Source organism: Puma concolor, chromosome E1 (genome assembly GCF_028749965.1).
Source record: "Puma concolor isolate L17-30 chromosome E1, mPumCon1.1.hap2, whole genome shotgun sequence".
Taxonomy (NCBI): domain Eukaryota; kingdom Metazoa; phylum Chordata; class Mammalia; order Carnivora; family Felidae; genus Puma; species Puma concolor.
The window spans coordinates 57,965,845-57,987,151 of record NC_141680.1 but is presented as its reverse complement, the minus strand read 5'-3'; the positions used below and the strand labels follow the sequence as shown (position 1 = coordinate 57,987,151).

At 52.4% G+C, this 21,307-nt stretch overlaps 3 protein-coding genes across 8 annotated transcripts in view; 2 read left to right on the top strand and 1 right to left on the bottom strand.

Moving 5' to 3' along the window:
- Positions 1-647: 647 nt before the first annotated feature.
- SLC25A19 (solute carrier family 25 member 19) lies at positions 648-17,266 on the top strand. Of its 4 annotated transcripts, XM_086688026.1 has the most exons (9): positions 648-753; positions 1,257-1,312; positions 3,997-4,166; positions 4,335-4,490; positions 6,087-6,257; positions 11,188-11,371; positions 11,956-12,086; positions 13,609-13,739; positions 17,135-17,266. In XM_086688026.1, exons 3-9 carry the CDS (start codon positions 4,035-4,037, stop codon positions 17,145-17,147), a joined length of 918 nt encoding a protein of 305 aa, XP_086544152.1. In that variant the 5' UTR covers positions 648-753; positions 1,257-1,312; positions 3,997-4,034; the 3' UTR covers positions 17,148-17,266. The 4 variants fall into 4 exon arrangements, with proteins under 4 accessions (XP_086544152.1, XP_086544150.1, XP_025783372.2 ...); XM_086688024.1 differs by lacking the exon at positions 17,135-17,266 and having other exon boundaries at positions 1,257-1,307; positions 13,609-14,182; XM_025927587.2 differs by lacking the exon at positions 17,135-17,266 and having other exon boundaries at positions 13,609-14,182.
- On the top strand, positions 17,135-20,058 carry MIF4GD (MIF4G domain containing). Of its 2 annotated transcripts, XM_025927594.2 has the most exons (5): positions 17,135-17,266; positions 18,128-18,237; positions 18,436-18,591; positions 18,683-18,775; positions 19,316-20,058. In XM_025927594.2, the coding sequence occupies exons 1-5, from the start codon at positions 17,179-17,181 to the stop codon at positions 19,541-19,543; spliced, it is 675 nt and encodes a 224-aa protein (XP_025783379.1). In that variant the 5' UTR covers positions 17,135-17,178; the 3' UTR covers positions 19,544-20,058. The 2 variants fall into 2 exon arrangements, with proteins under 2 accessions (XP_025783379.1, XP_025783380.1); XM_025927595.2 differs by lacking the exon at positions 18,436-18,591.
- MRPS7 (mitochondrial ribosomal protein S7) overlaps positions 19,964-21,307 on the bottom strand; it is a 3,487-nt gene continuing 2,143 nt past the window's right edge. For both annotated transcript variants that reach the window (XM_086688027.1, XM_025927592.2), the window contains exon 5: positions 19,964-20,573. In XM_086688027.1, coding sequence (XP_086544153.1) covers positions 20,352-20,573 — 222 coding nt within the window. In that variant the 3' untranslated portion in view covers positions 19,964-20,351. The remainder of the gene's footprint in view (positions 20,574-21,307) is intronic.

The following is a 21,307-nucleotide window of genomic DNA, read 5'->3' as shown; positions in this document are numbered from 1 at the left end:
GAAAATGGTTTAAAAGTGTGCGTCAAAGTGATTGCACTAATGTGGACAATGCAATTTAAAAATCGGGAATACTGTCCTGCAAAAAACGCTGATGCTACTTGGCTTGAGTGGTAGTATGACTCACTTCCTCCCTTCGTTTCTACATTTTCTGTAGGGTCTGTAATGTATTTCTATATCATTTTTATAACGAGAAATTATGCATAATAAACTCTAGGGGAAAACAAAACCTCTACATTTTTGCCGTCTTCTTCCTGGTTTCAAAAACCCATCTAGTCTCACTCCCAAGTCCTCCAGGTTTTAGCTAAACTTCCCGCCATCTCTCCCAAGTTTAGATTGTCCGGGTTCTGAGACTACGAGGGTTTTGAGGAAAACGGGTCAAGTTCAGCGCACCCCAAGTTTCCACCTGCCGGTTGGACGACGAAAGCCACACACCACTTGGCGCCGAGACCTCCAAGGGCGCAGCCTGACTTGGGGACGCGCCACGCGCGCGGCGAGACTACATCTCCCAGAAAGCTCTACTTCTTGCACGGGGACCCGCCTTCGTAGCGGCGGACTACATTACCCAGCTACACCTTGCGAGAGGTGTTGCGGTTCTACGACTGTACAACTATTGGCCCAGCGTATGTCGGAAGCTGCGCAGTGATTGGCCCCGGAGCCCGTCAGTTACTGCCGAGTTCAGTTAGGGTTGCTGTGAGACTGCTGGAGTAGATAGGAAGAGAAGCGCGGGGAGCCGGGCCGCGCCCTTCGTGCCGGGTGAGTGACCTCTACCTCTTACTTCCTCACCGTGCGTTTGGGGACCCGGGGGTCGCACACGCGCGCCAGCACTCACGAGGGAGCAGGGTCTGTACGCACTCGTGTCACGCCTGACCTAAGAAGCATCTTCAGCGGCGCAGGAGGCAAAACCACACACACGCGGGACACCCATACACGTGGGTGCCCGTTTGGCTGGCATCTTCTCGGACTCGGGGAGAAGACGCTCCGAGCCACTCCTGGACACCTGCGTCCACACGCGGGGACACCTGCGGGGACATTCCCCCCCCCCCCCCCTCGTTGAACACTTGGGCACACGGGCACCCGAGCTCACCATTCATATCCTATCTCAGGGGCTTCCGCAGTAAGAGAAGGGGGATGGCCCGGCCAAGGCAAACTCTCACGCACCCCATCCACCCTGCCACTCACTCCAGCGGCCCCCCATCCTCTGGGTGCTCTAGTCTATATATCCGTATAGCTCTATTTCATTTTTATTTTGTCTCTAGATAAATATCAAGGCTTACTGGTACAAGAAGGAAATCCAGCAAGCGGGAAACGTAAGGTCACTACTGAACTATACTTAACCAGCCCTTTCACGTGTATAAAACTTTTACCTTTTTTTTACAAAACTTTACCACATATGTTATCGTGCATGATCCTCCCAGCAGTCTGGGCTGGGCAGGGCGGACATCATTCTCATTTTCCAGGAGAGGGATGGGAACCCAGGTTAAATAAGCCTCTCGGGGTACTAGGGAGGCAGAACTTAAGTTTATTGATATGAGATTTAATGTTATGTCCAGCTATGCACAGCAGCTTATTTGTAGAAATACCTCATTCCCTTCCTGATGGCACAGAGCTCACCCTGCTCAGTGAGACCTCAGCAGTCCAGGTTTTGCCTGTCAATCATCTGTTTCTCACAGGTGCCTGGAGAGAAGCAGCTTGAATTAATGTCTCAGAAGTTGGTGGGCAAGACGGGATCTCCCTCCTCCTTTGAGAGTGTGGGGAAGAAAGTGCCGAGAAACGGACACATTCCTGGAGGGGTGGCAGTTTCACATCATGAGGCTTTTTTTTGTTTTTGTTTTTGCTTTTGTTTTAATATATGTTGATTTATTTTGAGAGGGGAGGGACAGGGAGAGAGGGAGATAGAGAATCCCAAACAGGTTCCACACTGTCAGTGCAGACTCTGATGCGGGGCTTGATCCCATGAACTGTGAGATCATGACCTGAGCTGAAATCAAGAGTCACATGCTTAAACGACTGAGCCACCCAGGTGCCCTGAGACTTTTTTCTTTTTAAGTAGACTCCGCGCCCAGTGCGAGGATTGAATTCATGACCCTGAGATGAAGAGTTGGATGCTCTACCGACTGGAGTCACCCAGGTGCTCCCATACCATTAGACTTTTAATAAAATATTTTAGAATACTTTGCTGAGAGAGCCCCATGGAAATGCCTTGTTAATTTTAAGGATGGATTGGAGCACTACTTTCCTACTTTCAGAAGCGTGAGTTTGGGGCTCTCAGAGTTCCAGAGGAAAAAAAGAATCAGTGGTGGGATGGACCTTGTCTCTCTGTGGGCACCGACTTTATTGTAACTGTTAGTATTCAAAAACTAGGTTGGTTCTGCGGTCCCTTCTAAAATCATTTATATTTAGTTTTGTAACAAATTCATATGATACAGAATTATGTAAAGAAAAAGGGAGAGGAGTGCCTGGGTGGCTCAGTCGGTTAAGCGTCTGACTATGGCTCAGGTCATGGTCTCATGTTTTGTGAGTTCGAGCCCCACATTGGGCTGTCTGCTGTCCGGAGCCCACTGCAGAACCTCTGTCTCCCTCTCTCTCTGTCCCTCCCCCGCTCACGCACGTGCACGCACACACTCTCTCTCCTCTCTCTCTCTCTCTCTCTCTCCCAGAAGTAAAATAAACATTAAAAAAAAGAAAGAGAAAGGGAGAGATGTATTTTCTGTCTTCCTTTCCCAACCCTTCCTGTAAAGGTGATCTTAACCAGCCTGTTGGTGGGTGCGCTGTTCCAGACTTTGCCCCGTGCTCTCTACTACCATACACAGTGTCATAGGTCTTGCTGGTTTACTTTTGCAAAAATGGGGTTTTGCTAGACATGCTGTTCTGAAACCTGCTTTTTTTTTGCCTCACGTTTCAGTGTATTATGGACATCTTTTCAAGTGTGCGTATCACTCTGGCTCGTTCTTCTTAATGGCGACGTACGAGTCCATTGCTTGGATGTGACTTAGTGTATTTATGCATCCCTTTGTGTTATATCCAGTTTTACAAAGAGTGATGTAATGCATGCCATTTTATACACCATTGCTAGTGTTTCTTGACAACAGTGGTTCTCAACCAGAGCGAGTGCTGTGAATGCTAGAGAGGACGTGAGTCCGGTCCGTGGCAGGGATGCTCTTTAGCTGAGCCCTGGTGCAGGGGGAGGAGCTACAGGGGAAGAGTGAGTGGGGGCATATGAGGTGGGGACGAACCACTGTGTTTCAGACATGGGGGACAGTAGATGCAGAGGCGAGGCTGGCAGTAGGAACTCAAGCAGTGTTTTCCAGAAACTTGTCCGGAGCGGAGCCCACCCTGATTGAAGTGGCTGAAGAGAGGTCCAGGGTGAGGTCGAGGAGGTCGGTGGAGATCGGGTGGGCCAGGAAGTATCATTTCAAAGCCTAGCAGCACCCCCCCCCCCCATTGCTGCAGCTGGGGAGGCAATGGAGAAAGCTAAGGAGTCTCTGGGCTCTTCCTTGGGATCACGTGGGCTTGTTGGAGAGTCCCATGGGCCTGCATGTCTGACGTCTCCCTCCATGCTCATCTGCTGTCATGCTGGCTCAGCCTGGGACTTTACCTTGGATGGGAGTTGGCCATAGAGCCAGGTGTCCTGGAAAGCAAGCTGATCTCTGGAAGTGAATGATTTCCGCCCAAGCCTGTTTGTTCATTCAGTTAACAAATATGACCACTCACCATGCTGGGCTCTGTTCCAGGCGCTGGAAATACAGGGATGGGCAAATGGGAGCCAGGCCACATTTTCATGGGCTCACATTCCAGGGGGGGTGGGTGACAAGCGTGCAGAATAAACGTCCAGTGTGCTAATGCCATAAAGAAGACTAAAGCAGGGCGAGGGGACAAGAGGGCATGTAGGTGCTGTTTTAGATGGAATGGTCCGGGAGGACTGCTCTGAGGAGGTGGCATATGAGCAGAGACCCTAAGAACTTGCTCTGGTGTTTACTCCAGGTCTCTTGCTTGCAGCCTGAAACTGATGGACGTTGTATGGGCCAGGGGCAGGGATGGTTGGCTATGACCCCCAAGCTGATGGCAGGAATATCTCCAGTTCTGAGGTGGCGGTGGCTGGGTCTGTGTCTGGACTTGTCACGCGGGTGATGATCAGCCCCTTGGATGTCATCAAGATCCGTTTCCAGGTACCTTTTCCCCCTCGTTCCACATAATGGGCTAGAGGGCAAGTTCTCTCTTCTTGGAGTTTCGTCAAGGAGAAGCACTTTGCTGCCTTTGTTAACCTTTTCTGAAAGTTCTCCTTCTCACCCCACACCTGCTCCTGTTGTCCTGACTTTTTCAATTTTGATCCCTAGCTTCAGATTGAGCGCCTGTCTCGCAGTGATCCCGGTGCAAAATACCACGGGATCCTCCAGGCTGCGAGACAGATTTTGCTGGAGGAAGGCCCGACAGCATTCTGGAAAGGACACATCCCAGCCCAGCTTCTCTCTATAGGCTATGGAGCTGTCCAAGTAGGTGGCAGGGGAACGGGCCAGGCCCCTGGGTTGGAGTTGTTCAATAGAGGAACACAGGGAGGGTGGGGCCTGCAGGGACCCTGTCTGGGTAGGGCAGCAGGAGCGGTCACCACACTTCTTACTTGTCTTAACTGCGAAACTACCTGAAGTTTGAAGTCTGAAATTGAAGACAGTCAGACTGAGTTATACCACGGGTATTCCCTTGCGCACCTCCTCCCCACCGCGGGCACTTTGCACCGACTGAATATTAGATGTTGCCCCTAGGAGACTGTTTTTTTTTTTTTTTAATTTTTTTTTCAACGTTTTTATTTATTTTTGGGACAGAGAGAGACAGAGCATGAACGGGGGAGGGGCAGAGAGAGAGGGAGACACAGAATCGGAAACAGGCTCCAGGCTCCGAGCCATCAGCCCAGAGCCTGATGCGGGGCTCGAACTCACGGACCGCGAGATCGTGACCTGGCTGAAGCCGGACGCTTAACCGACTGCGCCACCCAGGCGCCCCTAGGAGACTGTCTTGACGCCATGCTTGGCAAAGGGTGATACAAATCTTTGCATTTTTTCAAAATAGCATTTTCACGTCTGTGCTTCCTTTAGACTTCCCAGCAGTATTGTGAGGGAGGTAGAATAGACGTTACGTGGATCACAGAGAGGGTCAGCGAGCCGCCAGAGGCCACACAGCCTGGAAGTGGTGGGGCCAGGATGAGAATTCAGGCTCCTTGACTTTTGTTCACACATTCGTGCGGCTCGGTGCCGGTTGATTTCGTGGCGGACGGCTTGCAGCCGTACGGTCGGAGTGCTGGTAGTGGGCTGCCTGCGTGTGGTGCTAATGGTGAGCCCGGCTCTGCTTTAAGCGCTTTGAGGGGTGTTCTGTGGTCACTCCTGTGTTATAGACGGAAGACCAGGCAGAGAGAGCTTAGGTAATGACCCCAACCAAAGTCACTAGCCGGAAAGGCAGCCGAGCCGGGATGCCCACCTGGGCAGCTGGGGCCCGAGCAGTCCCTGCCTGCTTTTCCTATGACATCACAGCGATGGCTCGGGTCGGGAGCTCATGAGTTGACGTGCCCATGCCTTTCAGCCTCAGCAGCTGGCACTCAGGTACCGCAGCGTGATGAATAAATACAGCAGCGTGCTCTCGGGACCCTGGCCCATCTGAGTTGGCTGGGGAAGATCTGAGCAAAGGGGGTTTACGCCATAGAATGTGGAACATGTGGAATTCTCCCAAGAGAATTTCTGCTCCAGGGCAGAACGTCTGTCAAACGGTGCCACCGCCAGGTGAGCCCCAGGGTTGCCCACCGAGAATCAAATAAGGGCCTTGCTTCCCTGGTTCTGAGGAAACTCAGTTGAGGAGTAGAACTTTCTGATGTAAAATTTTTTCTCGTATATTTTCTTAACCCTTTGGATATTTGGCTCTCCTCACAGTAGAAAATGTGAGTAGAAAATGGCATTTGTGCTCTGAACAAAATTAGATGTTTATCGTGTCCCGTCGCTGCCTAAGAAGAATATTTCCTCGCCTGTAGAACCGGGCCGCGCGTGGATCATGGTGGCGTTTTGGGGTGGGGGGGTTGTCAGTAACTTTGTCACGTGCTCTTGCAGTTTCTGTCGTTTGAACTGCTGACCGAGCTGGTGCACAGAGCCAGCAAGTACGATGCCCGCGACTTCTCAGTGCACTTTGTGTGCGGAGGCCTGTCTGCCAGCACGGCCACCCTCGCCGTGCACCCTGTGGACGTCCTGCGCACCCGCTTTGCAGCTCAGGGTGAGCCCAAGGTGAGTGGCTGGGCCAGAGGGGGCGGGAATGAGTCGCCGAAGGTGGTCCAGGAGGTGGGGCTCTTTTCCTTAGAGGAAACAAAGTGGGAGCACCCGGGGTTTGCGTCCCTTCCGCTGGTCCATCTGTGACACCCGTAACTGTGCTGAGCCCCGTGCAGGGTGCTCACAGCCTCACGTGGGAGACAGAACAAATCCTGAACAGCAGGTGGACGGTGAGGGTGTCCGGGAGAGTGAGACTTGAGATCGTATTGCTGGGTTATTGTGAGAGTTGTTTTTGGTTTACGCCGAAAGTTTGAGTCAGATTCCAGGAAGAACTTACTGAGTGAAAGGGAGGGATTAAATCCTGAAATAGAGCTCCCCACCATAATCTCCGTTTCCTGGACTTACATAAGAACAGCAGTACGTGTGCGTGCACGTGTATGTGTGCGTGTGCCCATGCTCAACCCGATTCTTCTCAACGGAAGAATTTTTCCGTCTCCCTTCTGCTTTAGGGTGGGGAATGACGCTCTGCTTAAGAATAACTGTGGTTTCAGTTCTGCTGGTTCTTGGTGTTGCCTGGGCTGGAGATCCTGGGTTGGTGAAGCCCTTTTGTTCAAGAGACATCCTGATGACTTTTGTGGTTCAGAAGGGCAAAGTGCCCTGGGAACAACCTGCGAGCTCATGAATGGAGCATGAGAACTAGATCCCTCTGTATGGCACTTCAGTGGGAAATAGAGGTTTCTCCTAATGGGGAAATGAGATGAGGGGCCCTAGGCACTGAGCAGAGAGATGGGGACGAAAGGTGTTTGTAGATGGAAAAGACAGACAGACCTCAGCAACATGGTGGCTGCTGGGATGAGGAAAAATGAGGGATGACACTCCATCACCTTCCCTGCTCTGGGATGCTAGAGTCCTCTTCCATGACTGCCCAGCCTTTAGGGGAAAAAAACAAATCTATGAGAAGGTGCACCTTGAAACTAATATAACATTGTATGTCAATTATACTTCAGTAATAAATTAACCAAAGAAGTCTGTGAGAAGGAAAAAATATAAGAAAAAAGAGAATAGCTCATTACCTCTAGCTAAGGTGATTGAGATGCGGATTCTAGATTCTGGAATGATCAGGAAATCATCTGTGTGCAAAAGTGAATGGAAAAGATCTGTTTACGAGCTGCAGATCAGGGGCGCCTGGGTGGCTCGGTCAGTTGAGGGTCCAACTTTGGCTCAGGTCATGATCTCACGGTCCGTGGGTTCGAGCCCCGCATCGGGCTCTGTGCTAACAGCTCAGAGCCTGGAGCCTGTTTCAGATTCTGTGTCCCCCTCTCTCTCTGCCCCTCCCCTGCTCATGCTCTGTCTCCCTCTCTCTCTCTCTCAAAAATAAATAAAACACTAAAATTTTTTTTTAAAAAAAGCTGCAGATCAGTAGTGGCCATGGTGTAAATCCTCAACTTTAAAATGTTTCTGGTTTTTTTGGTAACATCTTTTTTTTTAATGTTTTTATCTTATTTTTGAAGGAGAGAGAGAGAGAGACAGGGCACGAGCAGGGGAGGGGCAGAGAAAGGGAGATGTAGAGTCTGAAATAGACTCCAGGCTCTGAGCTGTCACCACAGAGCCTGAGGTGGGGCTTGAATCACAGACCACGAGATCATGACCTGAGCTGAAGTCAGATGCTTAACCGACTGAGCCACCCAGGCACCCCTAAAATGTTTCTTAATCAGCAATATAGGTTAAAAAGTCTGGTGGTTCTGCATGAATTATAAAGAAAACACCAGCCACCCTGATTCCAGTCCCCAAGAGGCAACCACTTTAATACTCGTGGCTCTTCTTCCATTATTTACTTCCTAATTCTTCATAGCATGCTTAACCTTCTACATCTCGGTCTCTTTTTCTTTCTTTCTTTTTTTATTTTATTTAAAAAAAATTTTTTAGGGGCGCCTGGGTGGCGCAGTCGGTTAAGCGTCCGACTTCAGCCAGGTCACGATCTCGCGGTCCGTGAGTTCGAGCCCCGCGTCAGGCTCTGGGCTGATGGCTCAGAGCCTGGAGCCTGTTTCCGATTCTGTGTCTCCCTCTCTCTCTGCCCCTCCCCCGTTCATGCTCTGTCTCTCTCTGTCCCAAAAATAAATAAAAACGTGGAAAAAAAAAATTTTTTTTAAAAAATAAAAAAAAGAAAAAAATTTTTTTTAACGTTTTTGAGAGATGGAGAGACAGAGCATGAGCGGGGAAGGGGCAGAGAGAGGGAGACACAGAATCTGAGGCAGGCTTCAGGCTCTGAGCCATCAGCACAGAGCCCGACGCGGGGCTCGAACTCACAAACTGCAAGATCGTGACCTGAGCCAAAGTCGGTCACTCAACTGACTGAGCCACCCAGGCGCCCCTGTCTCTTTTTCTTTCTAATTTTTAAATTACAGACAGTAACTCTTGATGGCTACTGTGGAAGATGAGAGTTTACCTCTTTACCATCACCCTCGTGTGCTTGTGTTTCCTCCTCTGTCTGATTACAGTATACCTGATTTCTAGATTTTGGCTAGATCAATATCAGTGTCTTGCAGATATGATTATGTAAATGTTATTGCTGAGCCTTGAAATACATTATGATTACATTTTCTTTTATATTTTTGTCTTGCCTGAAGTTAGTGATTGCCTTGTATTTTATTTGTTTAGCTTTCTGCATGCTCATCACGAAGTTATCCTCTTGATAGGGTCAGCCTGTGGTCATCTGTCCCACTTTATTACAGAGCCTCTTCTGGAGCCCTCCACTCTGGCAGCCTTCACCCTCTGGCTTCAGTGTGGACTCTTTGTCCCAGGACTGTTGCCAGCTGTTCTGTTAGAAATTCTCTTGCTGGGTCCTGTGTCTTCTCTTGATTAATCCCTCATTTTGGTGGAGCACAACATGAGATATGGCTTCTTTAGAGAAACCTTGATAGAAAATGCCTTAATTTGACCCTTACTTACACTTGACTCATGATTTGGGTATAGAATTCTAGGTAGCTCTCAGTGTTGCTGGGGAGAAGTCCAGAATCACTCTGATTAATGACCCTTTATATGAAACTATCACCCTTCCTGCCTTGGGAGCTTTCAGGATCCCTTCCTGATTCCTGACATTCTAGAAGTTTACCAGTGACGTGCACTGGTCCCTCTGTCATTTGTTGTGATGGGTACTTCCTGGACCCTTTAGTCCAGACCTTTTTCCTGGACACACTGGACAGAGGATCTGAAGTGGGCTTTGCAGCGAGCCCGACGCAGGACTCGAACCCACAGACCAGGAGACCATGACCTGACCCGCAGTCAGATGCTCAACCAACTGAGCCACCCAGGTGCCCCTGTCTCTTATAGTCTCTTTTGAAGATGCTTTTAATTTGGTAAGGTCCAGTTTATCAATTTGTTCTTTTATGGATTTTGCTTTGGGTATTTTATCTAAGAAATCTTTGCCCAATTCAAACTCACAAAGATTTTTCTCTCAAGAGCTTGTCTTGTTCTCTGAAGCTTACCTTTTTTTTTTTTTTTAATGCTTATTTATTTTTGAAAGACAGAGAGCACAAAAGCTGGGGAGGGGCAGAGAAGGGGGGGACAGAGGATCCAAAGTGGGCTCCGCACTGACACCAGACAGCCCGACGAGGGGCTCAAACTCACAAACTGCAAGATCATGACCTAAGACAAAGTCGGACGCTTAACCGACTGAGCCACCCAGGCGTTCCCCTTACCTCTTTTAAAAATATCACGGAGGTGATTCCTTCTCTGTGGCCTGAGAATATCACTTCCAATTCTGTGGTTGGTTTCCATCTCCCTTAGTTTTCTTCTTTTGTCTATACTGTTTCTTCCTTCCAGATGATTTCTGTGCCTCCCATCGATCATTATGTTTTCTGGGTTTTTTGTTTTTTTATTTTTTTGTAAGTCATCTTTATGCCCAACGTGGGTCTCCAACTCATGACCCTGAGATCAAGAGTCACACACTCTATTGACTGAACCAGCCAGGTGCCCCTGGTCTCCGTTGTTTTTGAAGGCTTTCCTCAGATGTGTGTGTCCCTTGGCTGCCAGCCTGGTGTTAAAGGGGGCACAGGGAAGCAGAGTGGGACTGTGGGTGCATGGCAGGCTTGTTGCCTCATGGCCTTCCTCTGAGTCCTGGCCCTTTCGTGGACATCCCCCGGGGCGAAATCCTTCAGTGTGGCTGTCTGCGTCCGGGAGCCAAGTGGTGAGGAGGCGGCCAGGGTCCTCCCTTCTCCGTGCAGAGTAACTCCCTCAGCTGCCCTGTCTGGGCCGTGCCTCGCGCCCACAACCCCCTCTGGTCCACTGCAGAGAGAATATGTTGAGTAGAAGGAAAATCCGTGCCCTGTTGTCTTCCTACGTGGAGATGGCCTGCTGACAGTTCACAAAAGGTTAAATATATGCACCTGGCAAATACCCAGAGAATCTAAAATGGTGAAAGTCAATCTCCCTCTTCCCCTGCCCCCACCTCTCCCCGCATGGAGGTAATGCTCGCCCTTCCTTGTTTCCTGTGGATCTTTGTGCGGGATAATCTCTGCATAGTTTTTTTCCTCCACAAGCACCATACCTGTTCTGCATTCCGCTGTGCTCATTTAGCTGTCTATTTGGGGGATGATCCCTTATCAGCCGCATAGATGGCGTTTTAACAGCTGCTCTGTGTTCTTTTGACGTCCTGTGCCCAGGGGTGGACATTGCGTCTTTGCTCTTGTGCGGGACACTGTGGCAGCCGTCTCTGGGCACATTCTTGTGTGCACTTGTGCAGACAGACGAGTTTTATAAAGAGCTAGACAGGTTGTTGCTGGAAAACCCCACCGTTGGAGTTTTTATCCAATATTTTCTCTGTCCTCTTGGCAGGACAAGTAATGCTCCTGGCAGCTGGGATTTTCGATGAGGGGAGATGCATGTGATGGGCGGCGTTCTAGGGCTAAACCGGCACCCACGCTCACTCGAGCTGCACATGTCTGTCCAGGTGTATAAAACCCTTCGAGACGCCGTGGTGACCATGTACAGGACCGAAGGCCCCTTGGTCTTCTACAAAGGCTTGAACCCCACCTTGATCGCCATCTTCCCCTACGCTGGCTTCCAGTTCTCCTTTTATAACGCCCTGAAGCACGTTCATGAGTGGGTCATGCCTGCCGAGAGAAGGAAAAACGGTGAGACAGCCCTCACACGAAGGGAAGCTGGGTCTCCGCTGCACCCCCTCCCCCAAGCCAGAACATCTCCTTCTGAACCACCCGGGAAAGAAGGGCTTCCTGTCAGAAGCTAAGACATCCCGCTCTCCAGAACTTGCTCTGTAATACACCCAGCCAACCAAACCAGTCCCGCTGCTTGTAGACCCTCCCTCGCTTTCGGATCTTGCCACCCCATCGGTGGCACCGTCAAAATTTATTTCTGACTTTGGTCATGGTTTTCATTTTTGTCTGAGGTCCCACTTACACGCAGCCTGGTTTTGGTTGTGTCTTTTGTTTGGTTCTTGTTTGAGGAGGATGGGAAGAGCGGTGGGCGTCCTGGTCCCTCCCGAGCCTTGAACCGAGTCACACGGCAGACGGCAAGCCCTCACTTCTGTTCCATCCTCATTGTCACTCTTCCCCAACATGGCTGTGTGTGGTTCTCCTCAGAGACTCAGGGTGCTGGTGGGTCTTTGTTTCACGGTGGAGGGCTAGGCTCTTGACCTTGAACTTGTCTGCCCCCGATAACACTTCTCTCCTTTATCCCCCTCAATCCCACTTTGATTCAGAGAACCTCAAAAACCTCCTCTGTGGCAGTGGAGCCGGAGTCATCAGCAAGGCCCTCACGTACCCCCTGGACCTCTTCAAGAAACGGCTGCAGGTCGGAGGGTTTGAGCAGGCCCGAGCCTCCTTTGGCCAGGTGAGCCGTCCCCCTCAGAGAGCTCTGAGTCTTGTCCCTCACCTGCCCATTGGGCAGCATTAGCCCCCACAGCCCTGTCATCCCCGACCTGTCCCTGGGGAACCCCAGAAATGCGGGAAAGCCACACACAAAGTCCCGTGCATGTTGGGCACTGTGGAACGATCCAGGTGAAGGAGAGCTTGGTGTTTCCTCTTAAAAAGTGTTCGATTCAGTTTGGGCCAGAGAAAGGTCCCCAAAATACTAAAGAACACGGAGAAGGAGACTCCCACCGGCACATAGAGTTGTTTGCTTTATTCTGTAGTGGTTCCTGGAGAGGAATGAATTAAATCTGATCAACTCATACATGGATTCATTCTTCACCCAGAAGAGAGGGGTGGGATGGATTGGGAGTCAGGGAAGGGCGGGAGCATTTCTTACTTGAGGGAAGGGAAAGAATGGAGTTAGTTGTAATATATCTTTGTAGGAAATTCAGAGAAGTCTGCTAGACGGAAAGATTAAAATCACACATAACTCCTAACACCACCTACCCACAGGTAGCAGTCATGCAGAATCTTTGGCTCTAGGTTTGTTTCTTTGCATAAACATACGTGTATACATTTTAACAAATATGGAGCTGTTCACAAGGTTTTTATAACCTCCTTTTTCCTCCTTGTCCTGAAAGGACGGTTTGAGTTTGGACAGTTGGCGAGAGCCCAGGGCAGAGGAGCTAGGCCCTGCTTCTAACAGACTGTGTGGCTGGTTTTGTGGGAGGACCGGTGGTGGATGACGACAGATCAGGGAGGGAAATTGAGGCCAAATGAAGCAACACTCTGAATACAGGCCACGGAGTGTGGACTTGATCCCTTCCCTTCCTTCCCCTTCCCCTTTCCTCTTCTCCTTTTCTTTCTTTCCTTCTTTTTCTTTCTTTCTTTCTTTCTTTCTTTCTTTCTTTCTTTCTTTCTTTGTTTCTTTATTTCTTTCTTTTCTTCACTTAACGTGGGGCTTGAACTCACAACCCTGAGATTAAGAGTTGCATACTTTACCAACTGAGCCAGCCAGGCACCCCTTGGTTCTTTATAATACCACTGCCAACACCACGGGGAGTTACTGGAGATTTGGAGGGAGCTGTGTCTTGGGGACGCGAGTCTGGCAGCAATATGTGGTCAACTGAGAAGGCCAGACTGGAGGCTAAAGCTAACAAGGGCTAGATTCAGATCAACCACCCAAAGGGAACCAGGTGGGATGGGATAAAGGGTTGGAGGCGCCTTTGGGAAGAGGGTCCTTAAGAGGCGCAGTCAGTAGGAGCTCTGTCCAGTGCTGATTTCTAGGTACATCTGTTCAGTCTGAATTATTAGTCCACTTGGAAGAGAAAGAAAAGGTCTACTTTTCTGTCCTTTTTGCCTTGTCATTTCTTTGTCCAGCAAGTGTTTATTGGGAGCTGTGATGTGCCAGGTGCTGGGCTGACAAAAGAGTACAGCCAACACCCACGTGTCGAGCTCTTCTTCTGCTCTCCACCAAGTACCCTCCCTGTTCCTCTCCCCAGGTTCGCAGCTACAAGGGCCTCGTGGATTGTGCCCGGCAGGTGCTTCGAGAGGAAGGCCCAAGGGGCTTCTTCAAGGGCCTGTCCCCCAGCCTGCTGAAGGCTGCTCTCTCCACCGGCTTCGTGTTCTTCTGGTATGAGCTCTTCTGTAACCTCTTCCACCGCATGAAGAAGGCGGACAGCTAGGCCCGAGGGCAGGAAGGGCAACCTCCTGAAGGAAGGCAGGCTCACCTACGATCTTGTGTTGCACTGAGAGCTGCCGCCCGCTCCATCCCTGCCAGCCAGCGTGTCTGTCACCAGAAGGGCAAGGAGAGCGCACAGGACTCGGTCTGTGGGGACACAGCCATGCTGGTCCGAGGAGTTTGCGGCGGTTTCTCTGTAGCCCATGCTCACAGGAAAGGCAGCAGCTGCTACCCTGTGTTCTTAGCCCCTTCCACCCAGAGAACTGTCCCTGCTCTGGGTGGGGCCGTGGCCGGAGCATGAAGGCTGGGATTGGGCCCTTGGCAGGGGCCTGGTCCTCACGTGTAGGCTCTTACTCCCACCAACTAATTTAATACACAATGAAGCTACAAGCACATTCCTTAATCTCACTCCCATCTTCCCTTCCTCATCATCCCTCCTCACAAAGTGTGAGGGAGGGGACCGTTGCCTTCCTCAGATGCCATTTTTCTAAGTAGTTGCATCCCTCACCCAGCTTTGCTTCTAGTTCTGGGGGAAGAACTGGTCACTTTATAACCGCCCTCCCACCCGCACCCCATGCCCAGGTCTTCATGTCTTAATTTCCACTCAGGCTGTTCTCTCCCCTGGACAACGGAGCACAGCTGAGGGCCTCTGGGGGGGGGGGGGGGGGTGGTAGGCAGGTCCCAGCAGCCTGAAGGCAGTGGGGGGTTATGCTGATGGGAAGGACTGTGGGTGAAGATGGGGGCCCTTCTCCCTAGTCTACCTGGGATCACTCCTCTTCCATGGGGTGGGGGGAAGCTTACAGCTGAGCCAGTTGGCATCAGCTGCCCTCTCAGGGTGCCCCAAGGTGCTGTGTGTATCCTCTGTCATCCCTGAAGGGCCACAGCTCTGAAGCAGCCGTGTGAGCAGATGGTAGAAGGAAAGGGTTGGACAGACAGCCTGCTGAGGGCACAATTGGGGGCGGGGGGTGTCAGCACAAGAATTTACATCTACTCATCTGTGCACAGAGGAGACACTGCACTTAGGGGGACGGGGGTGAGAGGGAATTTACAGAACACAAGCACCACCCTTTCCACCCAGTTCTGCCCTCCTACGTACCCACCCAGGGCAGCCCAGCCTGCAGGGTTGGCTGTGCAGGGGAGGCAGGACTTTACCCTGCTCTGAGACTGGGATCTGGCTCCAGCCTTTGCAATGACTTAGGATGAAGGCACAGGCTGGGAGCAAGCCTGTGTGGGTGTCGGACTCCTGTCATAAGAACTGTTTGGGCTCTGACCTGGGGCTTTGTGGTATGTTTGGGACCCTGACTCCTGAAGCTTCCCTGCTCTTGGCTGCTAATTCTGAAGATCTAGGCTGTGGGTAGCGTTTGGGGCACTGGAGGCCTGGGTTGGGGCTGCAGGAAGGCAGCTGCCTGAATGTATTTTTAAAGAAATTCCACTTGAGTGGAATAAAGTACACTTTATTCTTTTCATCTCTTCTACTCATTACCTTCTTTTGCTGCAGCCGTCCTTCCTCATTTTTCTGGTGACCACTCCCGCCAGCTGTTTTAATCAGAGGAGAGAACTCTGGCAACAGGAAGTCGCCATGGACACTTCTTGTCCACACCATGAAAAGAGGCAATTCTCTTCCAGCCCCTTCTGGTTGCCCTTCTGCAACCAAGGGCCGACCTCAGGGAGGGCCCTAAGCTGCTAGGCCTATGCCTCTTTCCCAGCCCCAGCCAAGACCAAGCTAGGAGCTTAACCAACTTCGGGGTCACCCCCAGAACTTCGCGGGTCACAGGCTAGCAGGGGGATGGGGTTCTTGGGCTGGTCCACTGGTTTTCAACTTATTTTACAAGTACTGTTTGTACTTGGAGTAGGAGAGAAGGAAAGGGGAGCAGTGATCCAGCCGTTACAGGCACCCCCTGCCTTCTCGCGTCGGGGGCAAGAGGCCACCACCTGTAAGTTCCTGCCCCCTCCAGCCATCACTGCCCTACCTCCGCAGGGTCTCTTTAAGTCTCCTCTTTGGAACCCGTTTTAGCCCGAGCCCCAGGCGTTGGGACGGGGTAGGGTGCCACCACTTGCTACCAATGGCTTCCTGTGGGCCGAGGAGTAGGTCTCGCCCGGCGCGGGCGAGTCGAGTGAGGGTGGGGACAGCGTCGCGGATGTTCCCCGTGGTACCGCCACTGACCTCCGAAGGACGAGCGGTGAGGACAGCGTCCCTGGGACTCCGGCAGGTGGCGCTGGCGAGACTGCTCCCGCCCCGCCCCGCCCCGCCCCTCCCGAGCCGGGCCGGGCCCCGCCCCATCCACGCCGGGCTCCGCCCCGGCGCCGCGCTCGGAAATGACCTAAGCGGCTTCGAGGCCCGACCAGCCACTCCAGCTGCTGCTGCGCGGCGGCCGGGGTCGCGCGCACCATGCTCTCCGAGCAGCCTCCGGGCACGCGGGCGCGGCGCCGGCCCGGCAGGTGGGTTCCGACGCTCGTGCCGCCTCTCGCCCGCGGGACTCCGGACGGCGACCCTGCGCCGCCGGGCAGGGTGTTCCGGGTTTGGAGAAGCTGCCTGGCTCTGGAGACCCCAAGGTCGTCTCCTTTGACCAGCGGGGAGGCACCGCGTCCGGAGAGGGGACTCCCACAGGGACCGCCGCTGGGAGACGCGTCATCCCGCTCCTCTCTTCTTTAAGAGGAACGGTCCAGAATGGAGTTCAGGAATTGGGAGTCCTGAGTGGGCAGGACCCGGTTTCTGCCGCTCGGGAGGCGAGTTTAACCAGTCCGTCCCTGGGAGAAGTTGGCCGGGACGGCGGCAGTTCGGGCTCCCGCACCCGCCCACACAGGCCAGGCGGAGGGCTGGAAGGGCGGGTTTGGGGACTGAGAGGGACTCTGATTAAAGCCGAAGGAGGGGAGACGGGGCTTGGAACCCTGCTGAGACAGCTGCCCGGTGTCCCCAGCCCGGTCATTCGCCGAAGTCTGCTGGGCCAGCAGCTTCCAGACTGGCTTATATAGACAGGGCAAGTGTCTGATGTGCCCCCATCCACACCCCCAGCGCTGCGCACCCCACCCCAACATTGGTATGAGCTGAGAATAACCCTACCTCCTGTGGAGACAAGAGGGTAGGCACGTTCACCTTCACCTCTTTACGCTTGTGTAATCCCAGAAGCTACTGGGGTTCTTAAACTGAGCAGCAGGTGCCTGGCTGGTGCCCAGTCTCCACCAGAAGCCAAACTTGGTGGGCGTTCAGCCAACCGCCCAATGCAACGGACTGGCTGGGAGGACCTGTCTCAGTGTGCGGGCCAGCCCTGCCTGGGGCGTGCAGCATGGGAACCTGGCCCCACAGTGCACACCTGAGGCCTCTCCCTTGCCCCTCTCCTCCTCCCTAGGTGCTGTCATTAGTCCCACCCCAGTAAAGAGCTGCTGGGGCTGAATGGTCATGGGGGAGCCTGGTAGAGAGGAGTATAAAATCCAGTCTTTTGACGCAGAGACTCAGCAGCTGCTGAAGACAGCACTCAAAGGTGAGCATGGGCGCCCCCCTGAGCTGTACAGAATGGTCCAAAGTGTCAGGCCTGGCGACCTGAGTCTCAGCCCAGAATGCCCAGCTGTCCCTTTGCTTTCTGAGAGCAGGAGCGAGTAAGTCACTCTTGGACTGGAGGACAGGCTACATTTAGACCAGCATTTCAAAGTGTGAATCATAGAGTCACCTCTCAGGCAGTAAAGCCATTTTTTAAAGTTCAAGTTCCCATGAAAGGGGCTGGAGCACAGAGAAGAGAGTCGTCTCCTGAGCCCTGACATTGGACCAGGTTTCAGCCACAGGAAGCTGTCTTGAATGTGCAGAGCTGGCTGACTTGGGACAGAGGATGGAGCGTTGTGCTTGGCAGAGGAGATGTAGTAATTGGCCTGGATCTGTGCCTTCTGCAGCACCCAGAAGTTTGACTCAGCTAACAATTAGTAATGCCCATCACATGCCAAGCTAAGCCTGTTGGGGAGGCCCTGCCTGGACCGCTCGTCAGGGTTCATGTATTAGAAGAACACTGTGTATTGTTAAGAACACTTTCTTCCGTGAAATTGCTGTCAAGTTGTTCAGTGCTCCTTCCTCAGCCTAGTGCCAGGAAATGATGTGTGCCCTAAAAAAACTGGCATTCTTTGATTAGTCTGTAGTGGCCACATAACCCTTCTGGTTTCCTCCGAGTGGGCCATCAGGCTCACGGTAGAGCTGCTCCTGTGTGTGGTTACTTCTCCATGTATCTTCTGGTCTCTTTACACGTCAGGTTTATAATGGGAGTGCTCTTTTGTAAGTATCTCCCATCCCTGTAGAAGCAAGTAGAGGCAAATGTGGTAATTCAGCAGCTCTGGATTCCCACCTGTCTCTACCCCAGATCCAGGTGCTGTGGACTTGGAGAAGGTGGCCAATGTGATCGTGGACCATTCTCTGCAGGACTGCGTCTTCAGTAAAGAAGCAGGGCGCATGTGCTATGCCATCATTCAGGTTGGCTGGGACTGGTAAAGCGGAAGATGCTTTGAGAAAGACCTCAGCACAGGGCAGAAAGCCTGGCCAGCAGGGCAGAGATGCACAGGGCTCCCCTCGGGTGGAGAGAGATGGACAGGAGGGTCCTCTGTCACCGAAGCTTGGGTGAGGGTTGCCATGGCACCGCCCTCTGCTCACCATCCTTTCCCTGGCTCACAGGCTGAGAGCAAGCAAGCAGGCCAGAGTGTCTTCCGACGGGGACTCCTGAACCGGCTGCAGCAGGAGTACCAGGCTCGGGAGCAGCTGCGAGCCCGGTCCCTGCAGGGCTGGGTCTGCTATGTCACCTTTATCTGCAACATCTTTGATTACCTGAGGGTGAGGCCCCGGTAGTCACCCTGTGCAGCAGAGACAGCCTGTCTCCTTCAGCCACTAAACCAGTGCTCTGGTCCCCACTCTCCCCCCACAGGTGAACAACATGCCCATGATGGCCCTGGTGAACCCCGTCTATGACTGCCTCTTCCGGCTGGCCCAGCCTGACAGTCTGAACAAGGAGGAGGAGGTGGGTGACCCGTTCGGACAGCTGTGGAGGGGGGGCAGTCTCAGATGCCTGTTGTCCATGGAGGCATCCGAGAGCATCACTTCTTAGGGTAGGAGCCTGGTGGGGACGTGCGAGGCCTGCCTCAGTTCCAGGATAAGCTGCCAGGCCTGGAATTTATCCAGAACAGAGCAGCCAAAACCTACAGGCTCAGAGGCTTTGTCCCCAGTAGGAAAGCTAACCTGTGATAAGAATCCAGCTGTGGATACACATGGCCCAGAAACCCATCAGTTAGGCAGGTGAGGAGAGGGGTAGAAAGGCTGGGTTAAGTGGCAGCTTACACAGAGGGCCTGCACCCAGCCTGGCCCAAGAGACCTTAGGTAAGTCCTGAACTGGTCTCCTTTCACGTAAAATGTGGCTAATACCCACCAGGTGGTGTGGGGATGACAGGAGAAAATGAGCATATGGGGCCAAGCATGGAACCCTACAAGCGCTCCGTTCACGGCTGCTCGGTGATGGGCTGGCACTGCCTTGGGGGTCACCTCCCACTGCCCTCCCCCACAGGTGGACTGCCTGGTGCTCCAGCTGCATCGGGTGGGGGAGCAGCTGGAGAAGATGAACCGACAGCGCATGGATGAGCTCTTTGTCCTGATCCGGGATGGCTTCCTGCTCCCAAGTGGCCTCAGCTCCCTAGCCCAGCTGCTGCTGCTGGAGATCATCGAATTTCGGGCAGCCGGCTGGAAGACGACCCCGGCTGCCCACAAGTATTACTATAGCGAGGTCTCCGACTAGGCCTCCCAGTCAGGCTGCCGCACCAGAAGCACCGGCCTCTCACCTACCCGACTTCCTGCCTCTCCCAAAGACTGTCCTTCCAGACTTTCAACAGCTCCTGAGCGGTTTCCCACTTAGGCTGTGGTCCTGCCCCAAGCACCTTCCCTTCTGGATTCGGGAACTGGGGAAAACACCAAACAGACTTGCCCCCCACTGTCCCATCACCTCCAACCTGGGCCAGGCAGAGAAATGCAGCTTCTAAGAACCACTGCCTTGTGTAGCCACTGGTGCAACAGCCATCTTGGTGCCTCAGTTTCCCCATCTGTAAAATGGGTACCCATAGCTACTGGTGGGATACTTTGGGATATCAAGGGGCAGAGCACAAGTCCCACCAGAGAGTGCTTTTTACATTTTGTACAAGGACCACTTCGGAAGCAAACATATTTCTAGTCGGTTTTAGTAAATGGCAGCACCCCATCACATGCTACACCAGTTCAGGGTGACAGTTTTCTAATAAAGCTTTTCTAACATTAAAACTGCTTCCTTTCGTATCATCCTAAGTTCTACCCCGGAATTGAGGGGAGAGACTGGATGGGCCCTAAGTTTCCTGCAGGAAATCTAAAGTGGTATGTTCCTTCATTGTAAGGAGATGGGATAGGAAGAGCAAGTTCTAGGCCCGAAAGAAAGGACTAACAAGCAATACATGTGTTGCTCCATCCTTAGGAGGCCTGCCTGCCCTGAAAAAGGAACGACATCCTTAACCCTTAAGTGTTTCATTACTTCTTGCAGCAAAGAGCCCCGGGCTCCTCCCAGGGCCCCTAACCTCCCTCTACCACCAGCGGTAGTGAGCCAGCGCACGGTTGGCCTCGGCCATCTTGTGCATGTCATGCTTCTTCTTGATCACAGGGCCCTGGTTGTGAAAAGCCTCCAGCAGCTCATGGGACAACTTCTCCGGCATCAGCACCCGCCGGTGCTTCTTCTCCCGGCACTCAGTAATCATCCACTTCATGGCCAGGAAGCGACGGCGCCGGTCGGCTAGTGGCACGGGGACCTGAAGGAGACAAGACGTGGGCAAGTTAGTCCAAGAACTTGCCAGGCCTGCAGCCTCCTTCCTCCCTAAGCTGTAAGGGGTAGCCACAGGTTCCCTCTGACCCAGCCCTGGCAACGCTCCTGAGAAGAAGGGCCTCGCTCCTCCTCTTGTGAGTTACCCACACCCGAGTGACCTCAGTGTAGCAGACACAAAGGCGTTCATTGAGCAAACGCTCATTAGGCACAGACCTCTTTCACCTCTAAATGGAACCTTAGCCAAGTTGATACAAACATCAACTGGGAAAAGCCCCATCGAGCTGGGGTGACTCAGCTAACTCAGATCACAGGTGCCTATAAACACAATCCTCTTGTCCAAAAATTATCTGCTAGACCACCACTAGATACCAGGTACCACACAAGACCCCAGGGACACAGTCATTAACGAGAGTCTCTTCCCTTGTGAAGTTTATGTTAAAAAAGCAGATGATGGGTGCCTGGGTGGCTCAGTCGATTAAGCGTCCGACTTCGGTTCAGGTCATGATCTCATGGTTTGTGGATTCAAGCCCTGCATCGGGCTCTGTGCTGACAGCTCAGAGCCTGGAGCCTGCTTCAGATTCTGTGTCTCCTTCTCTCTGCCCCTCCCCCACTCATGCTCTCTGTCTTTCAAAAATAAAACAAATTAAAAAAAAAAAAAAGATGAGAACACTGGCTTATAACAATGATGTATAATTAAGTGCAGTAACAGACCCCTCATTC